This window comes from Zingiber officinale, chromosome 5B (assembly GCF_018446385.1).
Source record: "Zingiber officinale cultivar Zhangliang chromosome 5B, Zo_v1.1, whole genome shotgun sequence".
NCBI classification, from domain to species: domain Eukaryota; kingdom Viridiplantae; phylum Streptophyta; class Magnoliopsida; order Zingiberales; family Zingiberaceae; genus Zingiber; species Zingiber officinale.
In genome coordinates, this window is record NC_055995.1 from 126,705,002 (window position 1) to 126,727,828 (window position 22,827).

General features: G+C 38.6%; 3 protein-coding genes across 5 annotated transcripts; 2 read left to right on the forward strand and 1 right to left on the reverse strand.

Moving 5' to 3' along the window:
* Window positions 1–2,456: 2,456 nt before the first annotated feature.
* On the forward strand, window positions 2,457–3,290 carry LOC121987846 (ethylene-responsive transcription factor RAP2-6-like). The gene is made up of 2 exons (XM_042541566.1): window positions 2,457–2,754; window positions 2,830–3,290. The coding sequence occupies exons 1-2, from the start codon at window positions 2,499–2,501 to the stop codon at window positions 3,171–3,173; spliced, it is 600 nt and encodes a 199-aa protein (XP_042397500.1). The 5' UTR covers window positions 2,457–2,498; the 3' UTR covers window positions 3,174–3,290.
* Window positions 3,291–4,063: 773 nt separating this feature from the next.
* LOC121985876 (polypyrimidine tract-binding protein homolog 3-like) lies at window positions 4,064–11,422 on the reverse strand. Of its 2 annotated transcripts, none has more exons than XM_042539578.1 (15): window positions 11,223–11,422; window positions 10,921–11,003; window positions 10,764–10,835; window positions 10,584–10,660; window positions 9,171–9,255; window positions 6,510–6,642; window positions 6,223–6,287; window positions 6,096–6,145; window positions 5,963–6,004; window positions 5,580–5,631; window positions 5,393–5,447; window positions 5,302–5,315; window positions 5,032–5,139; window positions 4,806–4,949; window positions 4,064–4,713 (listed from the first exon to the last, which is right to left on the reverse strand). In XM_042539578.1, the coding sequence occupies exons 2-15, from the start codon at window positions 10,975–10,977 to the stop codon at window positions 4,324–4,326; spliced, it is 1,344 nt and encodes a 447-aa protein (XP_042395512.1). In that variant the 5' UTR covers window positions 10,978–11,003; window positions 11,223–11,422; the 3' UTR covers window positions 4,064–4,323. The 2 variants fall into 2 exon arrangements, with proteins under 2 accessions (XP_042395512.1, XP_042395511.1); XM_042539577.1 differs by having other exon boundaries at window positions 5,393–5,450; window positions 11,223–11,421.
* Window positions 11,423–12,360: 938 nt separating this feature from the next.
* LOC121985877 (bZIP transcription factor 12-like) lies at window positions 12,361–15,708 on the forward strand. 2 transcript variants are annotated; one of them, XM_042539580.1, is made up of 5 exons: window positions 12,361–13,025; window positions 13,254–13,325; window positions 13,681–13,710; window positions 15,132–15,192; window positions 15,314–15,708. In XM_042539580.1, the coding sequence occupies exons 1-4, from the start codon at window positions 12,459–12,461 to the stop codon at window positions 15,153–15,155; spliced, it is 693 nt and encodes a 230-aa protein (XP_042395514.1). In that variant the 5' UTR covers window positions 12,361–12,458; the 3' UTR covers window positions 15,156–15,192; window positions 15,314–15,708. The 2 variants fall into 2 exon arrangements, with proteins under 2 accessions (XP_042395514.1, XP_042395513.1); XM_042539579.1 differs by lacking the exon at window positions 15,132–15,192.
* The last annotated feature ends 7,119 nt before the right edge of the window (window positions 15,709–22,827 follow it).

Consider the following 22,827-nt stretch of genomic DNA (forward strand, 5'->3'; position numbering starts at 1 on the left):
GAAGTAGAAGGTTATGAGTCGAGATAAAAATGAGCCTCTGCTCACTATTTACTTGTAAAAATTTCAGGAATCAAGATATTTCAGTTAGTCAAAATGAACAAAGCTGAATAACTTAATGTAATACAGCCTGTGGACAATAGATTCAATCTACTATCTTTTTCTCTCTTTATTAGATAAATAGACTCTAAAAAGGTAAAGCTGGAAAGAGGTTAAAAGTTTCTTAAAGGCAGATAAATTGTACAATCCAGCTCAAAAGTATTCCTTTCAAGATGAGGCGTTTTCTCTTCTATCAACTTTACACAATGTGGCTGGAATTGCTTGTCTTTCTCTTCATCAAATCCAGAAGTTTGTCAAAAGTTAGGAATCTTTGAAACTTGTGTTTTGCAGGAAGTTCTAAACGGAGCTTCCACTTTGTTGACCATCTGGTAACATTGATTCATTCCATCCATCACTATTACTTTTTTATCAATAATTACTTTGGAGTGTTTGTTTCCACCATGTGCCATGAATATTTTGAATAAGATGGTCTATTTCTGAGTGTGTATAAGTAGTGATCTGGATGATGAGGCGGAGATGGCAGGGGCCACGCAAGCGTAGGACTTTAAAGATTAATCTCGCGAAATCTAAACATCCGACCCGATACGAAAACACAATCAGCAGCTACATGAATCTAGACGAATTAAAAAAAAAAATCATCTACCTTCGAGATTAATCTAGGGAAATCCAAATATCTAAATTATTTAAAAAAAAAAAAAAAAGAGAATATTTTCCAAGAATTGTAAGAATACAATCAATTATTTTTTTTTAAATAACAACTTTGTTCCGGCATTGCAGGAGCAGAAAGTTCCTTTTGTTTTTTTATTCTTTTTCCTATTATTCTAGAATAAGTAGCCAGCTTTCAAATCTAAAATGTGTGGAATTTGACATTCAACACTAGAATTTTTTTTTTTTCATGATAGAAACACCCATCCATTCGGGAAAGAGCACGGACATGTGTTGATCGTGTGTGTATCCATCCATTTTGAAATTAATAATTTTGGATTGACGGGAAAAAAAAAGTTTGCCGAGGACGATTTGGGGATAAAATAAGACTTGTTGTGACAAAATAAAAATATTATTTCAAAAGGAAGGTGACGAGGTTTGACCAGGTGTTACAAGGAAAACATGGGGAAATTTGACATATAATAATTTATGGGGGGCCTATTGTTAACTGGGAGAATGATCATTTAATTTAGCCATTAATCATTGACTGATGGAAACAAGTTCCCCTGCTTACTTGGGAGGAGAGAAACTTGAGGGAGGAAGAAAGGAAGAAACTAGAGATGGAAAGAAATATGAAATTACTGAGATTATTTTTTTACTCCATTGATCAAAAAATTTTGGTCCACAGATAGAGTTAAGTTAAACTTGTTGGATTGATCCATCCCGCTAAATAACTTAGGTTAAAGGCATACCTTAACGGGTCAATCTGCACAAGTTGAAGATCTTGATAGGTTACGGTGGGGCGAGATAGAGTTGGTTCGAGGGTTGAGAATTATATATATATTTTTTAAAATTTTTGATGTGTTGATTTGTCTAATCTACAGTCTACTTCAGATGATGAATTTTTGACAGTCAATCTATCTAATAGTTCTATACATGGACGAGTAAAATTAACAATAATAGTGAAAGAGATATATATTTTGATCTCATCGTCTTTAAACCCAAATTTGTGATGTAACGATAGAATATCAGGACGAATATCTTTAAGTAATTGTGTATAAGCTAACTCATTTGGTAGGCAAACTAAAGGAAAAGACCATTTGTTTCCTAGATTATATAAAAATGACGAAGTAAATCACAATTTTTCAAATCTATATTCTCTTACTATTTTCCTTATTTTTTCTCTCCAAGTAAACAAGTGGTGTGAAAAGAAAACTTCATTTGGACCGTATTTGTCTACATTACAATTATAATATAATCTAATCTTCAATATAATAAATACTTTAGCTTGATACACTTGTTTAGTTTAATTACTAATTAAGACACGTGGACTTTATTCCCTAGTTAAAAGACCGGAGCATGTCGATTTTGAAGTTGAAACTTGATAAACCTCGCTCACGATCGGAAAGTTTCCAAGGAATTAATATCATTTTATTGTTTAATTAATACGGTTAATGACATTAACATAATTAAATCATTGAACAAACATGATTAGGTAAAAATAACACACACACACACGCAAACAAACAAACCATTTTCGTACATGAAAAATGAAAAGAAACGTTGATGACCGTCCAAGTAAATACGGAAGTGGGAACCGATTTGGTCGCGTTTACTACCAACGACCGCTCGTGCATGAAGTACAATTTGAACACGCTAAAAAAAGGCTGCCACGTTGCCAAAATGTCAACCTAATCCAGTTCGAGTCTTTTATATCTTCGTGACGTGTTTTCACACCAAAAGAGAGGGGGGAAACCACCGCTTGAAATCGCTTCGTGGCGTCGTCGACCGGCGCAATGGCCGAGAAAGTGGCGCTCCTGATGACGCAGGAGATGTTGGTGTCGGAGAACTCGGCCATGGTGACGACGCTGGCCAGCGTCATTGCCGGCGAGCGCAGGCCTCCGCCTCTGCCGGTGTGCCTGCGTGAGTATTCTTCTTTGCTGTCTCGGGACGGTGGCTGTGGTGGTGGCGACGGCGGGAGCGGGATGAAGAGGGCGAGGGCGGCGGCGGCGCCGCCTCGTGAGAGGGCGACTGGGTCGCATGCCGTTGCAGGTGATTCGATTGAGTTATGGTTTTTTGGTTTGATTCTTCCTCTGTTCGCTCAGTCCGCTGATTAAACGACCGCAGAGACGGAGCAGCCGCATTTACAGCCGCCGACGGCGGCGCCGGCGAAGTTCCGCGGAGTCCGGCAGCGGCGGTGGGGAAAGTGGGCGGCGGAGATCCGCGACCCAAGCAAGGCGGCGCGCGTGTGGCTCGGCACCTTCGAGACGGCGGAGGAAGCGGCGCGCGCCTACGACCGGGCCGCCCTCCGCTTTCGCGGCAGCCGCGCCAAGCTCAACTTCCCCGAGCGAGCCGTCCTCCGCCGCCAATCCTCTCTGCCGCCGGGTCCGGAAGTCTCCGGGGACTACTCGAGGCTGTCGCAGGTGGCGCCGCCATTGGATCAGTTCACCTACTTGAATTGTGATCCTTAGGCTGCGCTTCCGACGACTTCCTCCGGTGCTGCGGCGGAATGGCTGGGACGTAAAATCATAAATTTGTAGAATAAGCTTTATGCTCCCAGTAAACACAACCTCATGACCCATCGCAGCTTCGCCGCTACTTAGACTATGTTTGATAGGTTGTAATTTGTCTTGTAATCTTTAAACCTGTAATGTAATGTAATCTCGATTATAAATGATAGTGAATTTTTGTAATTTAGATTACAAAGTAAATACTATGTAATCCAATTATATTACGAGGTCACTGTTTAATTAAAATTTGAATGTCGAATATACCCCTAGTCACGCCGTCGGCCGCCGCCGCCACCAGTCGCCAGCCACCGTCGTCACCGATCGCCGACGACCGCAAGCTTCGACAAAGGTGCAGCGACCGTCGATAGAAATCGCAGGATATTTTTATCATTTTATAATAATATGAATTATATTTCTTATAAAAAATAATAAATATCAAAAAAAAAAAAATATAATTACCCAACCAACGTAGTCTTAATTTTATCCATATGGTTAACTGAAATTTTTTTTTTTAACTCTACCCCCAAAGTAAAAAATCAAAACTAAGTGAGGATTTTTAATTAATTTGATTTGATTAAAATTTAATAAACTAAATAGATTGAATAAAAATATTAATTTAAATATTTTTATTTAAAAATATCACTAATTAAATAAAATATATATTTAATTAAATAAATTTAAACTTGATTAATTTAATTTTAAAATTTTAATTGATTTGGTAAATCCCATCCCAAATCAAATTAATTGATATTTAATCCATTCAATTTTATAGAATGGTTTGAAAAAAAAAATAATTTATTCAATTTTAACTAAATATTCAACTCTATCTAGCAGAAGAATCCGAAGAATCCTGACACACAGCTCCATGCCTCAGAGCAAACCTTTCAGATAGAACAATAAAATCTGGCCACTGAAATCACAAAAAAGAAAAGAAAAAACTTTGGGATACATCCATCGATCTTTCACATTACAAGACCCTAATTTCAACTGAGGAAACAGATTCAGATCGTGCCGCGTTAATTACCCGCCATGAATCAACTGCAAGAAGCCAAAATCAAACGAAGAGGCAATGCCCATGTCCCTCTCTTGCCAGAAGGAAATCCAAGCCGCCCTAAATACTCTGGAGTTGAGAGAAGGAAATCCGGATGACCGACCGTGCGATCGAGCTTGCATGCTTACACACGAGGGCCTCAGTGGCCTGCGCCTCGTCCTCAAACAGAACTAGCGCCTGCTTCTTCCCGTTCACCTCGAAAAGTTTGGTGTTCACCACCGTGCCATGTTCCTCCAGGTGCGAGAGGATCTCCTCCTCAGTGATGTCTTGCGGAAGGGATGACAAATGGATCATCTTCGTCGGGGAACAACAATATTTGTAGTTTTTTACAGCATTATTGTTGAAGCGGTTGAGGCTCGAACTGGCGTATTCATGGGTGTCAGATGCGGGAGTGATGCTCGGATACTTGGAGAAGTTCAACTCCAATCTCTTCCCGAACAATAACGATCCCTAAGATACAAACAAACTTCATGAGTTCGAAAAAAAAACTCAAACTACACTCGTGCGTATATAAACTACAATGACTCAAACCACAAGCTAACCTTCAAAAAATGTACAGCTAATTCAGCCTGGAAACCATCCTCCATCTGAACAAGAGCATGGTCGGGCTTGTTGCGTAGTAGTTTTATTCTTATGATATTGCCGTACATCGAGAACAAATTGAAAAGCTTATCTTCGTCAATTTTCTGCATTACATAGAAGCATCGATTGAGAAAGTATACCATGAATAATTCTAGGAAGAGAATGTCGACTAAAAGACTAACTTACATCAGGATCTAAATTAGTTACTAAGATTGTAGATCTGTCGTTAGTGCCAGTAACTCCAGCAGGCAATCCTCCGCCAAATGCAGCTGCAATCGCTGCAGCATTACCCATCTAATGAAACAAAATGTTAGCACTGCAATAGAATACGAGTAAGCAATGCCACAGAGACTATATTTGGATGCAAGGAAAATATAACTCGATCAGGCGTTCATAGATTTGTTAGCCGCGATGAAATAGCACAAAACCTGTATGGGCAAATAGGGTCAAACTCACCTGACCAAATGCAGCTGAAAGAAGGGGAAAATGATAGTCAGTAAACAGAAGGAACTTCACAGGAACAAGAAAACATTAGAAAAATGCATACCTCTGCCGCCAGATGATTGAAGAGCATAGAGACTTCCAGCATCACCGTAACCATGCTGCTGCACATTGGTAAGCAGAAGAGAAAACAATGCGATCAAAATATATTACCTAGTAGAAAAGTATCCATTACCTAGTATCTTACAGCTACTGAAATAGTTGGTGTATTAAAGATAGGAAAGATAACTTACTTGTGAAGATCTACCTCTCTGATCAGTGGGCAAAGATGGATTTGTGAAATCTCTAAATAAGGACAAAAGGTAGAGATCTCAGTAAATTATTCAAAAAAAAAAATTATAAATAACCAATTCAGAACACAGTGGACAAGAATAAAGTGCAATAAAGGTGATATAAACCATTGAAAGTTTGAACGGCTAACAACCTTTTGCCAGAATCTGGCATTGGTAATGTCTAAAGATGATATCTTCGGCCACAAAGAAACATTGATCTAAATAAATATATTAACTCATTCAGATAAGAAAGTAAGCTTATATAGTAGTCCATGTTACAGTAGTCTCGTGCAACCTTGACCCAAACAACGCACCAGTACTTCATATACATTATAAGTGCATACCTGGACCTGTCATTGTTGTAATTTACTTGCAACTCATTGAGACTGGATTTGAACAGCAAAGAGCAAACATGCAAGACATTAGAAAAGCAGAATAACAAAACCAAGCGAGTAGAACATTCAGACAGAAGCTAACTTGGAAAACTGTATATCTAGCTGACAGCAACCATCATATATATTGCGTCCCTACATAAATAACAAAACCATATGAATTCAGATCGTAAGACATCTAAACATCTTAGAATTTATAAATTCATATTTACTTGTAGAGAACTTCTTGCTTGCACTGCACTCTGTTGTGCGTCAAACTGGATAAGGGCCTGGAAACCTATAAAAAATGATATGCTACTCATGGTTTCAAAAGCATATGCCCACGATATAAAGGTTATAACACGAAGTTTGCTTTGCCAACATAAATGAAAAGCTATTTGTTCTATAAATGAGCAAGGAATCAAAGAAAAAAAGAAAACAGTATTATATATGCCTAACGGTGTCGATGCATATTAAAATCCCAAAGAGCAAATCAGCAAGAGAACTTATAGGTGCTGACCAGCTGACTTCTGGAACGTCACAATTTTCTCCACGTATCCACATGGAGAAAAAACTTGATGCAGCACTTCTACTGTGATGGGATAAAGCATGTGATGAATTGTAGCTAAGAGAATTCGGTTGGGGGGTGAATCCTGAATGTTCAACAACAATTCATCACGACAATAGAACAGCGAAAGAAAGAAGTAAACAGAAAAAAGTTATGTAGTCCAGGACAGATATTAATGCAAACCATATTCGATGCAGTAGAACAGGCAAGTGAAACAACAAGGCAGTATATGTAAGAACAGGCACTTCTTTGTGGTGATATAACCATGGATAAATTTGAGGAAATTTACTAGTATATCGTAAAATTGAACTATGCTCATCTAAGACTGATAGTGTAGAATTTAGGAACCCTTAACACAAAGTGTGAAGGACAGCTGTCCAAAGTGTAACGCCAAAATGAGGCACTTTTATTAGTGCAATTCTGCTACATGATTAACAAAACAATCAACTTATTCTAACCATAAAAAAAATCCAAGGATGTCAGCATTTGCAAAAAATTTAAACACAAGTTTAGTAGCATAAACAAGACTACAAACTTTTGAGTAACATTAACATTTCATATGATACAAAAAGGAAATTAATAAACTCAACCAAATTCTACCTACTGTCTTACACCAATCATTTACAGTGTACAGATCTGCTTACCTCCACTCTCTGCATATGCTAAAACAAATAGGCCACAAAACAACCATACAACGCTCAATGGTATTACAGAAGCATAATATTTTCTTGATACTCCAGTTTCTTAAATTAAAATTTTTAGTCTTTTAACACTGCAAAGTTATTAACTGATCACTTAAAGTTGTGTTTAAGCTTCCAAACTGAAATCTTGATTCTTGAAAAATAAAAAGAATGTAATCTCAGAAATAACCAAAATTTCAATAAATATTATACAAGACCAGTACAGACAAACATGACATCTTTCTTGAATACAATTTTCTCAGGTCACAAAATCAAGTCCTGTGCAAGCATTTTTTTTCTCAATTCTTCTGAACAAAAGATGGCAAAAATACTTGCTCAAATGAAAGTAAATTATTTAAAGAAAATGACAAATTCAAATTCTATCAAGTAAGAACACAAGGACCACGGCCCTATTAGTACTTTATTTATATTTTATTTATATTTGTTTAACGATCATTACTATAGTAATTTTACTACCATGTTTTCACCGAGTGTAAGTGCTCCAACAAGTAAAAGAAGCAGGCTTGTTGTCAGCTTATAGAAGCTGCTAATAGTGGAGCATTAGTACTAAAAGTAAGATAACTTCTAATATTTGACAATTAAGAATCAATTCCAATAAATAGAAGAGACAAAATCAGGAAAAATAAAGGAAAAGAAGGATCCTCTCAACAAAACTGATCATTGCTCCAGATGATAATTTAGAAGAATAGGAGGTTATCCTAGCAACCAAAAATTAAAGAAACCTACAAGACCCCAATTAAGGATTTGACAATGATCTACTATTAGTAAATGTATACCTGCTTGGCTAGCAAGTTTAGATCTTCTAGAAAGCAAGTCGATAGACATGAAGTTGGATCTTTAAAGAACTTCATAAAAAGTTATATTCCTATTTACTTGAGTCTCCAGACAAAAACAAATGGATAGATTACAATAGTCAGGAAAGAGAGAACATGTAAGAGATAATAAGGGCAGAAGAGAGAATTAAATGCATAGCTATATTTAGTGCTTATATCCGATGTAACACCCTGGCTTCTCAGCAAGTACATATCCTTTTTCAGAGTTAGATTGATGAGCTGATAAGGAAAAAGTGATATCCTCTAGATTGTGAAGTAATACAATCCTATCTGCCAGTTAGATGGCAAAACAGTACTTTCTAACCAGTTGGTTGACAATAACTATGATTTGTCAAACAGATTCATTCAATCAAATCTATTATAAAAGAAGGAAACATTTATCTACAGCGTCTATATAGAGAAGCTCACTTCCAGATGATGGAAAATATATCTGGGAACAAATTTTAGATGGTAAGGATATGTCCAAAGATGACTAACAGACGTTACAGATAACAAGATTGATTCAATTAAAATTGAAGATGTAAAGGAAAGGAAACCAAAGACGAACTCTAATTTATATACAAATAATATTGCAATCCAAATAGCCAGACCTCATATAGTTAAGACTCACTGTTTATTATTTAAAAGTTTGCTTAGTGTGACAGATAATGAGAATTTACCCAATTTGTTATAAGGATAAACTGATGTAAACGCGGTTTTGAACTCAAAATGATATGTATAGATAAACTGATGTAAACATGGTTTTGAACTCAAAATGATATGTATAGAATGCATAGCATTGTTGATTGTAGCCATCTTTCATATCTATATATCAGAGTCAAATTCAGGTACACTATATGTTCAATGAATTAAAAAAAAATGAAGCAACAGATTTGGATTATTATTTTATTTTTTATTTTTTGAATATTCACACGCAAATTTCACATGTTCAACACGCTAATTCACACATTCTACAAAAAAGGATAATAGTAATGTCGAGATGATTGACATTGTAAGCCAATATAACAGTTTACAACATGAGATATCATGTCGTAATAACTGTCTCAAAATAGTTAAAGACAATTTAGCTGATTACAAACCTGATCGCCTTTGCGTCCTTGAGAGTTTTGATCTGCTGTTGTAAGTTCTTGATGTGAAGAAAATTGTATATATACATTTCGTCCCCTGTAAATAGACAATCAATGTACAATTAACTCCTCACAATGCCATATAATAGCAAAAAACTGAAGACATATAAGAGACCTTATTATAGCAAGAAACATGAACGATCACATTTCCGTTAGTTGCTACATTAGAAATATAAAAGAAAAACATAAATTGATTAGGAGCAAACTGTTCAAATGATATTGAAAGCTAAGATAAGGTTTTTTTCTTGAGAAGAAGCTATGATGCACAAGTGGGCCAACATAAGGATTAAGATTTTTATAATTAATGCTGAATCCATAAAGGAAAACTTCTTATAACAATAAGATCTAAGATAAATTGTCAGGGCAACAGCCTACAAAGTAAACAGATTTCAAAATGCTTGAGCCAATTGTAGTGGCGACTTGTATAATTAAATTGAAGCCTTGGTTTATCGTGAGGTTAAAAATAGGGTAGAGAGCATGTCAGGGAGAAGGAGAGAATTGATAGAGGGCAAAGATATAGAAGGAGATATTCTTTTTTCCTATTTCCACCAAGTTTCTGGATAAGTTGAGAGAAGTAAACTGTCTTCAAGTGATGAGACTATTGAAAGGATACAATGCATGATAAATCCATGCCTCATATAGCAAATGCAGAGATTCACATACAACAACAACCAAGCCTTATCCACTGACCACTGGGTGGGTCGGCTATATGAATCCTTTTACACCATTGAGCTTTATCTCTTATTATATCATCATCTAAAATGCAGATATTCACATACCAATAGATAATCTCAAAATTTCTCATAAAAAAAGTATGTGGGATGTCAGGGGAATAGTAGGGATCAGAAGTCCTGCAACTCCTTAACATAGATTTAGGTAGGTTTGTGGGTATGAACCTTTTGCCGGCAGGTAATTTTTCTTAATTATCAGGAAAAGACACCCTTTTTGGCATTATAGTGATCACTGGAGAAGCATAACTACTGAGACACCTCTCAATTGAACTAATTTTGACTGTCCTACGCTTTGGTATTTCATCTTATTTTCAATCATTTAATTTATTTTTATGTATAACAAAACCCAGTCCAATTTATATTGCTTGATACAAGTTTCTAATAACTTCCATTATTTTGTGACTTCGCAATTGGTAATTCCAAAATCTTCTCTCACTATATTTAGATCATTTAACCTTGCATCAAGATAAATCTCATTTACTGGATCAATACCTTGCACTGATACCTCATGATGTTAAACAAAAATGTAAACTTGCACCAAAGCACTGGTTTTTTTTTCAGTTATAATCTTGCACATCACAAATGAGATCAAAGCGGAGTAAAATAGTCAAAAAGAGGGTATCCTGGATCTAACCTGACGCTTGGTTGGACATTCGTGTAGTACTGAATAACATTCATTGCAGAAGCTACATCATGCATCTGAAGAAGTGCCTGTTAGAACACAAAACAAGTAAATGGTCGTTGAAAACTAAAGACCCAATTTGAAAGAAGAGTCAGGTACATTGGCCTATAATAGAAGCAAAACAAAGTGAACCTGATTTTTGGCTCGTAACATTACAAGCTTGGTGACAACCCCAAAAGGCTGCACCAACTGAAGAAGATCATTCTGCAAAAAGTATGAGACTTGGATTTAGCTCTGGTAAAGAACAAAATTTGCATACAATAGAAGCAAGTAAAACAAAGAAAATTACTTCAGATATCTCGTGGCCAACATTACGGACGTGAATGACTTTGGAGGGCTCCGTCATTGTTCACTTGTCCCTCTAGATCAATCCTGAAAGCAAAAGAAGCTCAAAAACTCGGCCTTTTAATCAGGCAGGGAGCAGAAAAGGGAAAGAAATACTAATCCTCCATTCCCCACGAAATCGCAACACAGCTGGAATCGAAATAATTCCGAAAGGAACAAGATTTAACTCCACCCAAGGCAGGGGACGACAATATAAACAAAATCTGACACAAACACACCAAAGAGTAAAAAGAAACGCGGACCTACACCGAGGTAACTTTAGAAATCTCAAATCGAGCTGATGGAATGGAGTGGAAATGGCATCACGCAAATTCGGATCCTTGACGATCCATAGAAATCGAGGGGTTTCAGCACTCGCAGGTGGAAAAGAGACGACGGGAGCGGCAGCCGTAAGCCCTAAATCGACACAAACTTGGGGTGTGGCCAAATCAGCAGGTGGAGTGCTCCTGCGGGACATGGAGAAGCAATCCCTCGTTTCCCAATCTAGACCGTCCAGTTGGTGGATCCCTTCGGAAATCGTCATTTACAACCGTCTGATGCAAAGTATCGGAACTGACTTCAAACTCAATAAACAAAATGCAAAATAAAAAAGGAAAGAAAAAAACATTTTATTCCAAAAGAAAAACTCTTGACCTTAACAATTCCTAAGTTTGCAATTTGCCCCTCATATTTTAATAATATATACATAAATAAATTTAATTATTTTTATATTTTTTTTTAAAGAATTATATTGTATGTTATGATTAAATATTATTTTTATGAATATCTTTATATTTTGAAAAAAATGTAGATAGAATTATCGACGAAAATTTATCGTTGCGTCAAAGATCTTATAATTTTTTTTTATTTATATGGATTGACACAAACGTTAGGAGCCATCCTGATAAGATTCGGATGTTTAAGTTATCATAGGTGCTAAGAAGGATATCAACGTATATTAGATGGATACTCAATTATGAGTTAAATATTAATGTCTAACCTTTAAAATTTATAAATTAATAAATATAAATACATAAATAATTTTAAAAATATAATTCTGAATATTTTATGTCTCGACATGTATGACATTTGAACTAACCCACTTTTTAAAAGGGCGATTTGAATGAATAATCTACGGGTTATTGCCGTCCCCGTGCTGGATTATTGGATTATTTCTTTGTTAATAAAATAAAATAAAACTAATTATTTAATCATACGGGAAGCGCCGGCTTTTGCATTATCTAATGCGCCCATAATTTATCATAAAATTTATATAAGTCCTCGAATATTGTATTTTATTTTAAAGGGTTTATTAAATTAAGTTTCAGAGGTGTTTCAATAATTAGTGAAATTCGCGAGGACCGTTTGATTTAATTGCATTGCAATGAGGTGTATAATTGCAGTGGTGCGGTTGCGTGATCCTCCGCGAATGCCACGCAGAGAGAACGGAAACCGGCGACCGGGGAGAGGCGGAGGCGAATCGCGGAGCATCTTGTCACTCCCATGTCCTCCTCCATGGCTTCGTCGCGGGTGATGCTTTCCTCCTCCTCTCCAGCTTCCGATCTGGCGCGGTTGCCTGACGCCGTAGCGGTCAAGGGCTTCGGATCTATGAGCGTGGAGGAACTTTTGCGTAATGCGAGTGGCGGGGGCTTAGACGGCGCAGGAAAAAGCTTCCCGCTGCCGAAGAGCGTCGGCGGGAGGACGGTGGAGGATATGCGGTGGGAGATCGCGCCCAATCGGGGAGCGGACGGATCCGGCGGGGAGATGACGCTGGAGGACTTCCTGGCGAAGGCGAGCGTGGTTGGAATGGAGGATGTCGTAATCCCCACCGGATGGAGTCAGGTGGCCTTGGCAGCGAATCATGCGACAAGGGAAGGGTTTGGGGAACCGCGGAATTTGCTCTTGGAGAACCCGGCCATAGGGTTCGGGAATGGAGAGGAAGGCGTTGTAAGGGCGGAGAGAGGGAGGAAGAGACCATTGTCGGATCCGGTTGATAGAATGGCTATACAACGGGAGAAGAGGATGATCAAAAACAGGGAGTCTGCAGCAAGATCGAGGGAGAGGAAACAGGTGAGGTCATTCCGGTTGATTCGATGTTGCTGTACAGACTGTGCCCTTATCTCTATCTCTCTCCTCCCGACCTTCCTCTCTCTCTCATCCAGTAGGAGAGATAGCGAGAGGTGAGGACACTGTCTGTACAGCAGCATCGAATCAACCGGTCATTCCTCACTTATCTAAGTTCATTGGATTCAAGATAATCATTAGAGCTTTCATCTTTGTACTACTTCTGTGTTTTAGGCCTATATTAATCAACTTGAAGCTTCAGTTGCAAAATTAGAGGAGGACAATGCACGGCTTTTGAGATGCCTGGTAATTTAGCTACCTTCAAAAGATGTTGCAATCGAAATGATACTTTGTTTGATTGTCTTTTTCTTTAACGGAGATTATGATAATTATTATTTCTTCTTGGAAATCCGCTTCTGAATCAAAAATGCTTACAGCTCTGCAGTTGTCAATGGTGACAAATTACAATTTAACAAGTTCGAGTGTCTATTAGGCTTTAGAATAGTGATATCTATTAATTACTTTTAAGTAAACCATTTGTGCGTAGGATCATGAGGAATGAACAATCTTCTGTCTTTCAGTATCTTCCAGATATTTGAGTTCTTAAAAAACTAAGTGATGTTTCTCTATTGATGAGTCCTGTTTAAATGATTAAATGCAGGAGCAGCAGCAAAGGATGAGGCTCAAGAAGGTATGAGCTAAAGCAAATATGACTTGAGTTTTTTTTTACCTTTTCAGTTTTTCACAACTAAGTATTCATTTATAGTTGAATTTGATCGTTTATACTTTGTTAATGTTCTTATAGTTTTGTGGCTATTTTTATATGCAACATCGTCCTACTTGCCATGCCACTTCCTCATAGTTTTATGTATATTGCAATCTGGGTCCTACCTGCCATGCCACATTAGAACTTATTACATTTTTTCTTGTGTCGTGATCTAAAATTCAAACAATTTATTCCTTTATACTATTTTGGGGAAAAGTTTACCGCTTTGTGTTTTTTAAAATGTTCCTTTCTCCTAAAGCAAATATCAGCTTACGAGTTGAGGTTTATGTGTCTCTTGTTGTAAACTTGTAATTTGATGTTTGTTGTACATGCGAGCTCAAATCAGTTTCACACATATATATTGCTAGATTAGACAAGAAGTCTTACAGTGTACTTTTTACGTTTTGATTAGTAATTTAATTTGTTTGTTGATATTTTATAATTGATATGCTGGACCGAGGCATGTGATTAGTCTCCATAATTAAGACATTCACTGAAATACACCATGTTCAATACTAAATGCACTAGGACAACAACAACAATCAACTGCCCCAACTAATTAATTTTTAAGCTAAATGGACTTTTTTTTTATTGTGGTCTATATAGATCATCATCAGTAACACACAGTTCATTTATATCTATATTAACTATGTTAATTAAAAAATCTTTGTTATCTCCTTACTCCTCTAATCTTCGACTCTAATTAATTTAAAATCATTGTTGTATTTGAACATATCTGTACCATAGTCTATAATCAATAACTTTACCTAACAATTACTAAATAGTAACATATTTTATAAATTTCCCCTATCAATCCTGCACGCCCATATCAACTTTTTGTTCCTGCTACATTAATACTTTTATATGTTAGCAAAATTTTCCTAAATATAATGTTCATCCTTGGTGTGAGTAGTATTCTTTACTATAGTGTGATTGTATGATGGAACCTTAGCAAATCCAACTTAACACTTTTTTGTCAATATATTCACTTTATATTTAACTATGACGCATAGTATAATGTTTTCCTTTTTTGGGTATTTTTGAACTGTTAATTATCTCATGTAAGAGAGAATTCAAGCTTATATGTAGGAGACAGAAAGGATTCTGTTCCATCTCATGTAGCATTGATGGAATGAGAAATTATTTCTCAAACTCTGATCTAAAATTTACTTCCCTATGTGACTTTAGGTCCACTTTGACAACTGACTTATGATGATGATAGTTCATGATGCCAATTCCCAACTCGTTTCAGTCTGTTAATGAACATCTCACAACCGCCCCTGCCGATATGTTTTGTTTGTTTTTATTGCCTTTCCTTTGAAGTAAGAGTATCTGTTATGTTACAGTTGTGCAGTTTGCAAGTAGAATAGAAAGAAGCATACAGATCCTCAAACTCCAAAGGCTTATGTAAGAAAACAAACAGTTTAGGTCTTATTACTAACAGAACATTGAGACATCTACAACTGAGAAGAGTTTTCTGAACTTTATATGCTGAATTGTCTTCTCTTATCATAGCACTGTTTTGCAGCTTATGGAAAACGTACTACCAGTAACAGAGAAGCGAAGACCGAGCCCATCGCTGCGAAGAACCAGCTCCATGGAGTGTCTGAAATTAAAGTTCGAGCTTTGAAAGTGTCAGGAGTCATAACCTTTTAGTTACAGCCGTTACCATTCTCAGAATCGTCTCCAAATATAACCGAAGCAAAACTTGCATAGTGTATACAGGATTGCACAAGGATGCAAAGCAAGGTCTGGATTGATGAAAGGTGCGATTTTTTTTAATCTTTTATTTATTAATATATTCAAATAGTCAAAATAGGAAGGAAAAAACAAAAAAAAAACACTTGCTCCGCAAGGCCATTTGAAAATTGCTAATTAATTTCTCTGTTTTTATTTCTCTGGTAGTTAAGTTTTCAACTTTTACATGTCTTCTTGTGCTGCTCCAAGAGAATATGGAAAATTTCCAGCCTGAATCAGGCACAAAATGAGGTAGAAACAACAATAATTAAACTCCTAAAGAGATCTAAATCAAAGGAAAAAATTCGGAAGGTAATCTATTCATTTATTAATAATTTATTACATGCCAAATATAAATTTACTTTTATATAAAAAAAAACCGTGGTTTTACCATCTAAGTCGAGCAGTGCAGATGTTAAATTTGGCAGTCCATCTCAAAATTGTTTAATTTTACTACGATCAGGTGGCCCACTTCCGGAAAAAAAGTATTTTTAATGTACTAAATAAAGAAATAAGATAAAACCATAAAAGGAAAGAAAAATCCTTTGGCTGCGTATCTACAATAAACCTCGCTATAAAGCAAATTGCGTCGAGTCGCCGCAGATTGGCACAATTTTAATGCCGCCACCGGCTCCTCTCGATCTCCTCCTCCCGCTGACTCGTTGGTGATATGGCGGCGCCGGAGGGGACCCTCTTCTTCCGCGTGGTCTTCGTCGACGGCGCCCGAGAGATAGATCTCGGTCCTCTTCCGCTCGTCTCGTCGCTCGGCTTCAGGACCTTCAAGGCGACCATTAGCGAGCTGATGGGGGTGTCGCCGCGGCGGATCTCCCTCTCGCTCGTATTCCAGTCTCCGCCGCCGGCCGTCCTCCGCGAGAGGCGGATCGCCATCAACGAGAGGACCGATTTCTCCGCGATCGCGCGCGAGCAAGACTGCTTCGTGCTCGCGGCCCTCTGCCGGGGGAGCCGCGGGAGGCGGGGGAGGAGGAGACCACGGCAGCCGAGAGGGTTTGCTAATGTCGTCGAGGGAGGACGCCTCGAGGAGAGCGCAGCCGCCGCGGAGCCGGAGATCAGGATCCCTAGGAGGCGAGGCAGCCCTGCGAATCGGAGCGAGATGGCGGCGCGGGTCTTCGAGTGGAAGGATGTGAGGGAGAGGCGGCCGTGGCCACGCGAGACGGCGCCTCGCTTAGCCGCGGAGCACTGCGCGTTGCCTCTATCGTCGGAGTCGCGAGCGGAATGTGCAGAGTGCGATGCGGCAGAAGAGGAAGGTCGAAAGCCGGAGTTTCACTGCTGTGTCCACGACGAAATCGTCGTGGGTTTTTCCCGGCGGGCTTCGCCGATAGCGCGGCCGTCGAAGGAGCGCGGATCCGATAAAATTGATTTTAATTTTTGATTTTAACCGATTTGATGTCATGGCATCAGTACAAAGATAAATTTGTACGGGCAGAAATTAAAAAGTACTTTCTTATTTTATTTTTTAAAAAAATAAAATATAAGTTGGGTAAAGTAGAGAAAAATTCCTAATCATAATCACAATTTTACATGCATTCCTCAATCAAAAAAAAATTTATTTCCACTCTACATGTAAAGTATTACTTATTTCAACTCCCTCATGCAAATATTGTTACATAAATACATAAATAAAAAAATTTATTACTCAATTTGTAAAGTATTACTCATTCCTGGATACACAATTGGCACTTTATTTCGGTCAAACCCCAGCGCTCAATCCCCTTACTTTTCATGGGTATAGCTCCCAATTTAATCTTGACCAGCTTTACTCTGGTCGGACCCCAGGGCTCAGTCCCTTCACTTCTCATGGGCAGGGCTCCCAATCTAATATCGGTCAGACCCCAGGGCTCAGTCCCCTCACTTCTCATGGGAAGGGCTCTCAATCTAATCCCGACCGACTTTACTCCAGTCGGACCCCAGGGCTCAGTCACCATACTTCTCATGGGCAAGACTCTCAATATAATCCTAGCTGATTTTACTTCGATCTGACCTCCTAGAGCTCAGTCCTCTTACTTCTCATAGGTAGAGCTCCCAATCTATTTCCAGTCGGCTTTACTCTGGTCGGACCCCCAGAGCTCAGTCCCCTCACTTTTCTTGGGAACCATCACGGTCTTACTCCCCATTGGCCTCTTAGCCAGTCGAACCCTAAGGAAACAACACTGTTAGGGAATCACAACAACTTATAAGAGAGTAATAGATATTCGTCAGGAAATATTCCAATACCCTGCCATATACAAATCGTGGAACCTTCCTCTACCAAATGGAAGTCCTGTTGGTGCAGGGTGCACCAGAATCGAAGTTTTGATGTTGTCAAAGGTTCAAGTTAAGTCTTGTTGTGAACTAACATGTTCACTGAGTGTGCAGACTGTTTACTCAATCTGGAGAAAGTCTTAGCAGATCATGGAAGTCAGGCGGAAAGACCAAGTGGGTCAAGAGGATTCGACACTTTGCAGGGAAGCTCAATAGGTTTGGAGGACCGAAGATCGAGAGAAAGTCTTAGGTGGCCGAACCAATGCTAAGTGACAAAGTCCAAACAGGTCTGGAAGACCAAGGTTTAGCAGGTAAGTTGAGGTAAGCAACTGGAGGAGCGATAGTGAGGTCATGCTCCAGAAGGGAACAACCCTAGGTCGCTGATTCAACTGAAAAAATCGAGAAGATTTTCAAGTTGAGATCAAGACAGTGTTACTGTCAATTACTACTCATGCATCTTACTATATTATCGTGCTAACATTTGTTTTGCAAAAATGTATTTTTGGTTAACTCTATTTTGCAGGTACGGCCTGATCGATCCACCGAACTCAGGGATCGGTCAACTGAATCAAGTTGATTCAGATCAGAAATCAGACCACAACAGAATAGGGTAAAGTCCAATCAAAGACTGATCGGTCGACCAAACTAGCAGATCAGTCGATCGAACAATGATAACATGGCAAACAACAGACTCGACCCAAAGCAAAGAAGGAAGTCAGGCTGATCGGTCGACCGAACATGGAGAGCGGTCAACTAAACACTCGCTACATTAATGAAGCATTAAGTGCGAATCTTGGTGAACAGGAGAATTCACTGTTCGGTCGATCGAACAAGGTGATCGATCGACCGAATCATTAAATGTCATCAATGCCCGAAGATCGGATCTCAGCAAAGAAGGAAGGGAGCGGTTTGATCGACCGAACCCAAAGATCGGTCGATCGATCGTTGACATTCTTATAAAAAGGAGCTCGAGATCCAAGGATGAGGGAACGAATCAATTCGCCAGTTCATCTCTGTGCAAAGTTGCTCATGCTACTACTCTACTACTCGTCTTCAAACAAGCTGCTGCGTCGTTCAAGTGTCGACCGAGTTTCGTCTTTCACTTTTGTCGATATATTTATTTAAGTTTGCTTTGTACTTAAATTGAAAAGAAGATAATAGGTTGTTACTATCTTCTACTTGTATTTGTACGCATTGCTTCTTTCCGAAGATTTCGGAAAGAAAATCATAGTGGATTGTCTAACGGTGCGGTCAAGGATCGCGAGTCTTGGAGTATGAGTCGACCTAGGCTCTGAACCAAGTAACTAACTTTTGTCATCTGTGTTGCTTTCGTTTTGATTTCCACTACTTATTCTGATTTGTTTTACAAACAAAAGAAAAGTTTTTAACGTGCGATATTCACCCCCCCTTCTATCGCATTCTTCGATACTTCAAGTCTGTCATACATCTTTGATCCTATCTGAAAGTCAAAAAGACGGAAAACTGGGGATGTGGTGCTCACGCTGACCTCCTGTGGATTTCGCGCGGACCTGCAACACAGACTACGTCAGTGTCGAGCCAGGGAAGGGGTCCCCGGCATTGGCCCTCTGACGCTTAAGTCAGTCAACGACGATGAGGAATGAAGCAGAGCAACAAGAAAACTGTAGCACAAATAGTGAATATCGCATACCTCCGTTGATGCTTGGACCCCCCCCCCCCTTTATATAGAGCTTTGATAGCGTGTGAGTATGCTTCTCAAAGCTTTCCCTGAAAAGACTTGTTAGTAAAGTGTCCCTGACACAGTACTTTAACGGGCCGAGCATATCTCTGAAGTGACAGTGGAAACTTCCGCCGTACAATCTTCTGGCAGCTCATGTCCGGTGTCGGCGGTACCAACTCCCAAAAGAATATCACTGGATACCGTCAGGAGTGTACTACTAGGTCGAGCGGGTTGACCGCTCGGCCTGAATTCCACCGCCTTGGTGCTCAGTCTAGTCGATCAAAACCTCGTTGTCCCCCAGTGTATGTCTGCTCGACCAAAGATCCACCTTATTATTGCAGAAGCCTACCGCCAGGCTGAGCGGGGTAGCTGCTCGGTCAAAACCTGCTACCAGGTAGAGCAGGGTAGCCGTTCGGTCGAAACCTATTGCCAAGCCGAGCGAGATAGCCGCTCGGCCGAAGTTGAACTCTGCACGCATCCGACTCTGCTGTTTGGCTGAGCAGGGTAGCCGTTCGGCTCGGCTTCTGCACATTGTCTCCCTTGAGCGTCAGTTGTTTGATTGCTCCCCGTGTTGAAGGCGGCGACGGGTCGGAGCCTTATTCCCGGTCGGGACATGCTTCGCCCGATCGGTTGACGCCATCTGCGTGTTGACCGCATTGACATTGACCTCCTCTGACCTCCATCGTGGCCGTGGGGTGGGACCCTTCATCATCACCGCATCAATCTTCTTTCACCTAACACCCCTGACATGTGGCATTCTCTGATACCTTATGATTATAAATGTTACAAAAGGTAGTATAATAAGGTAAACCCTCTCCGTTGGGCAGGTACACGCTAGGCATCAGTCTTACTTACGTGCACACATTTACTGTTCTTCATCTTTTTCTGCTCAGCCTCTCTTCTTATTGGAGCGTCAGAGGGCTTACGTTAGGGATCTCTTTCCTGGTTCTTGCTCTAACGCTTCTAGGTGTTTGATTTGTGGTGTTTGCAGGTTAGTGGGTACTATCGGTGATTCTCTCCCTCAAGCTCCAGATTTCTCTCTTCATCAACGTTCTCTCTATCGTCACTGGTACCCCCATCTGACTCAGCTTTCGGACGGGATCAGGCTTCTTCACCATCGTCTTCACAGAAGCCTCTATCCTGGCCTTCGATTGTCGCTCGCTGCCTTTCCTGACGAGCACGGCAACGACACCGAGCATGAAACCTTTCTTCTCAAAGATTTGGATCTTCTTGTAGCAGATGAATGAAGTATCCAGAGATCTCGACATCGCCGTCCATGAGAGGGGTGAGTAGCAGGCGAATGTGACCTTGAAAAATACTCCCTGGCTATCATTGGAGTGGTCGTGAATCTCTCGAAGGTTGATTGTTGGGTGCTCGTCTGCCGCACCCTGTTCCACCAATCGCACATGCAAAAGCACATTTTTCATGTCGAATTCTTCTTGCGCATAGCTGTGGCATCGATTCAAGCAAAAGATAAGTTTTTAGCCGATCAAAACTTCGTAAAGATAACAACTGTCACATGTGCACACTTGTTGGGAAAAGCATCAAAACAACGGCGAGAATTTGAGAAGAACCTCTTCAGCGACTAAGAGCCCATTTTATGTCTGTCGCAGAAGAGGCGGTCGAAGCGCGAAGGTGAGAAGTCATGGATGGAGTCTAGGTTGAGGGAGAGGGAGCTCCGGAGGGTGGCAATGGTGCCAGCAAAGTTGTGACTGAGGCACTAGTACTTCTTAGGTGGTAGCAAGGCCGTGGAGGAGGAATGCGGGGAGGACGACGATGATGAAGGATAAGAAGAGTTGCAAGTTGCAAGCCAATGATGCAACAGCAAAGCGGTGGAGCCGTCGGGGTGACTGCCTCAGTTGGTTTGTGGCACTGTGGAGATGCAGCCAAGGAAGAGAAGAGAAAGGCGCTTCGTCTGATTTGGACGAATAAAAATGAGCGCAAAAATTATCCACGGATGAATTTATGAATCTATCTGTTCATTATTTGATATCAGGTAAACAAAAGAAAGGAAGTGCAATTCATCTTTCCTTGTAAAGTAAATTGTGAAAATTTTTCTAACTAAAACTTTTCTCTCACTTATTATATCCATCCTCCCAAGTAAACAAGGTATAAGTGTTGACTAAATAAATATCCTATAGTAAAAGTAGTTATGAATCCTATAAATCATCTTCATTGGGGGCAATGAGTGGAAAACTCCAACTGATATAAAGGATAAAGTACTCATTAGCCAACATTATTATACCAATTCTTTATTAAAAAAAAATATTTGATAATTTATTAAAATTGGGATTCCACTTATATGCCTGGCAATTAAGCGTCCAGTTTTTTTTTTTAATATCATGGAAAGAGATTTTTACCTCTAGTTTTATTTAATGCTTCTTTTGCTCTTCCATAAACTTAATATAAAAAATATATATATAAAAAGGTTAATTTTAGTTTTCTTGTAAAATTTAAGTTTTTATGAGAATAACTCTAATGTTAATGAATTTATATTTTATAATATTAAGCTTGGATTTACTTTATTATAAAGAATTAAATTTGAAAATTTATTAAATTTTATGGTATAAAATCAGATTTATCAATCTGTGCAAGGTTGTATTAAACATTTCAAATTTAACAAAATTGACCTTAGCATTAATAAAATTTGGAATCGAGATATTTATAAAGAACTGAACTTATAAATTCAAAATTTATAAAATTTTAATATTTGAATTTACAAAAATATATTTAAAATAAATATTATGAATGGATGTCTTTAAAAAGGAGGTTGGATCATCTCGTCCTTATTTTATAAATCAAAGGATGATCTTTTTACATATATTGATGAGAATTAATGATCCCTATTTATAAAAATCATCTATCTCTCTCAATATATACAAAAGGATCATCTTAAAAGTGGACCAAGGATCTTTAAAAAGTATTTGTGAGTAGAAAAATGATATGCTCAAAGAAAAAAATTTAAGGAAAAGTTCAAGGATAAACACATAAAATGATGAAGCCCACAAAAAGTGAAATGATGAACCATGATTTTATGTGTCTATTCTTAAATTTTTCCTTGAATTTTTTTTCTTGAGTATATCATTGCTCTTGTGAGTATCAATACAAGTCAACTAATACTTATTTTACATAAAACCTTACTTTGCTAACAAATAATGGACAAAGAGACTATTTAAACTGGAACGCTAAAAGCATCACATTGGTATTAATACGGATACTATAACATTTAAATAGTGTTACCGGTCTACCAATATGGGAAAATGTTATAATACTCACGTATTATTAATCATGTTCAATTTTTTAAACACAATTAATGAACAGATTTTATAAAAAAATAAATATAAAAA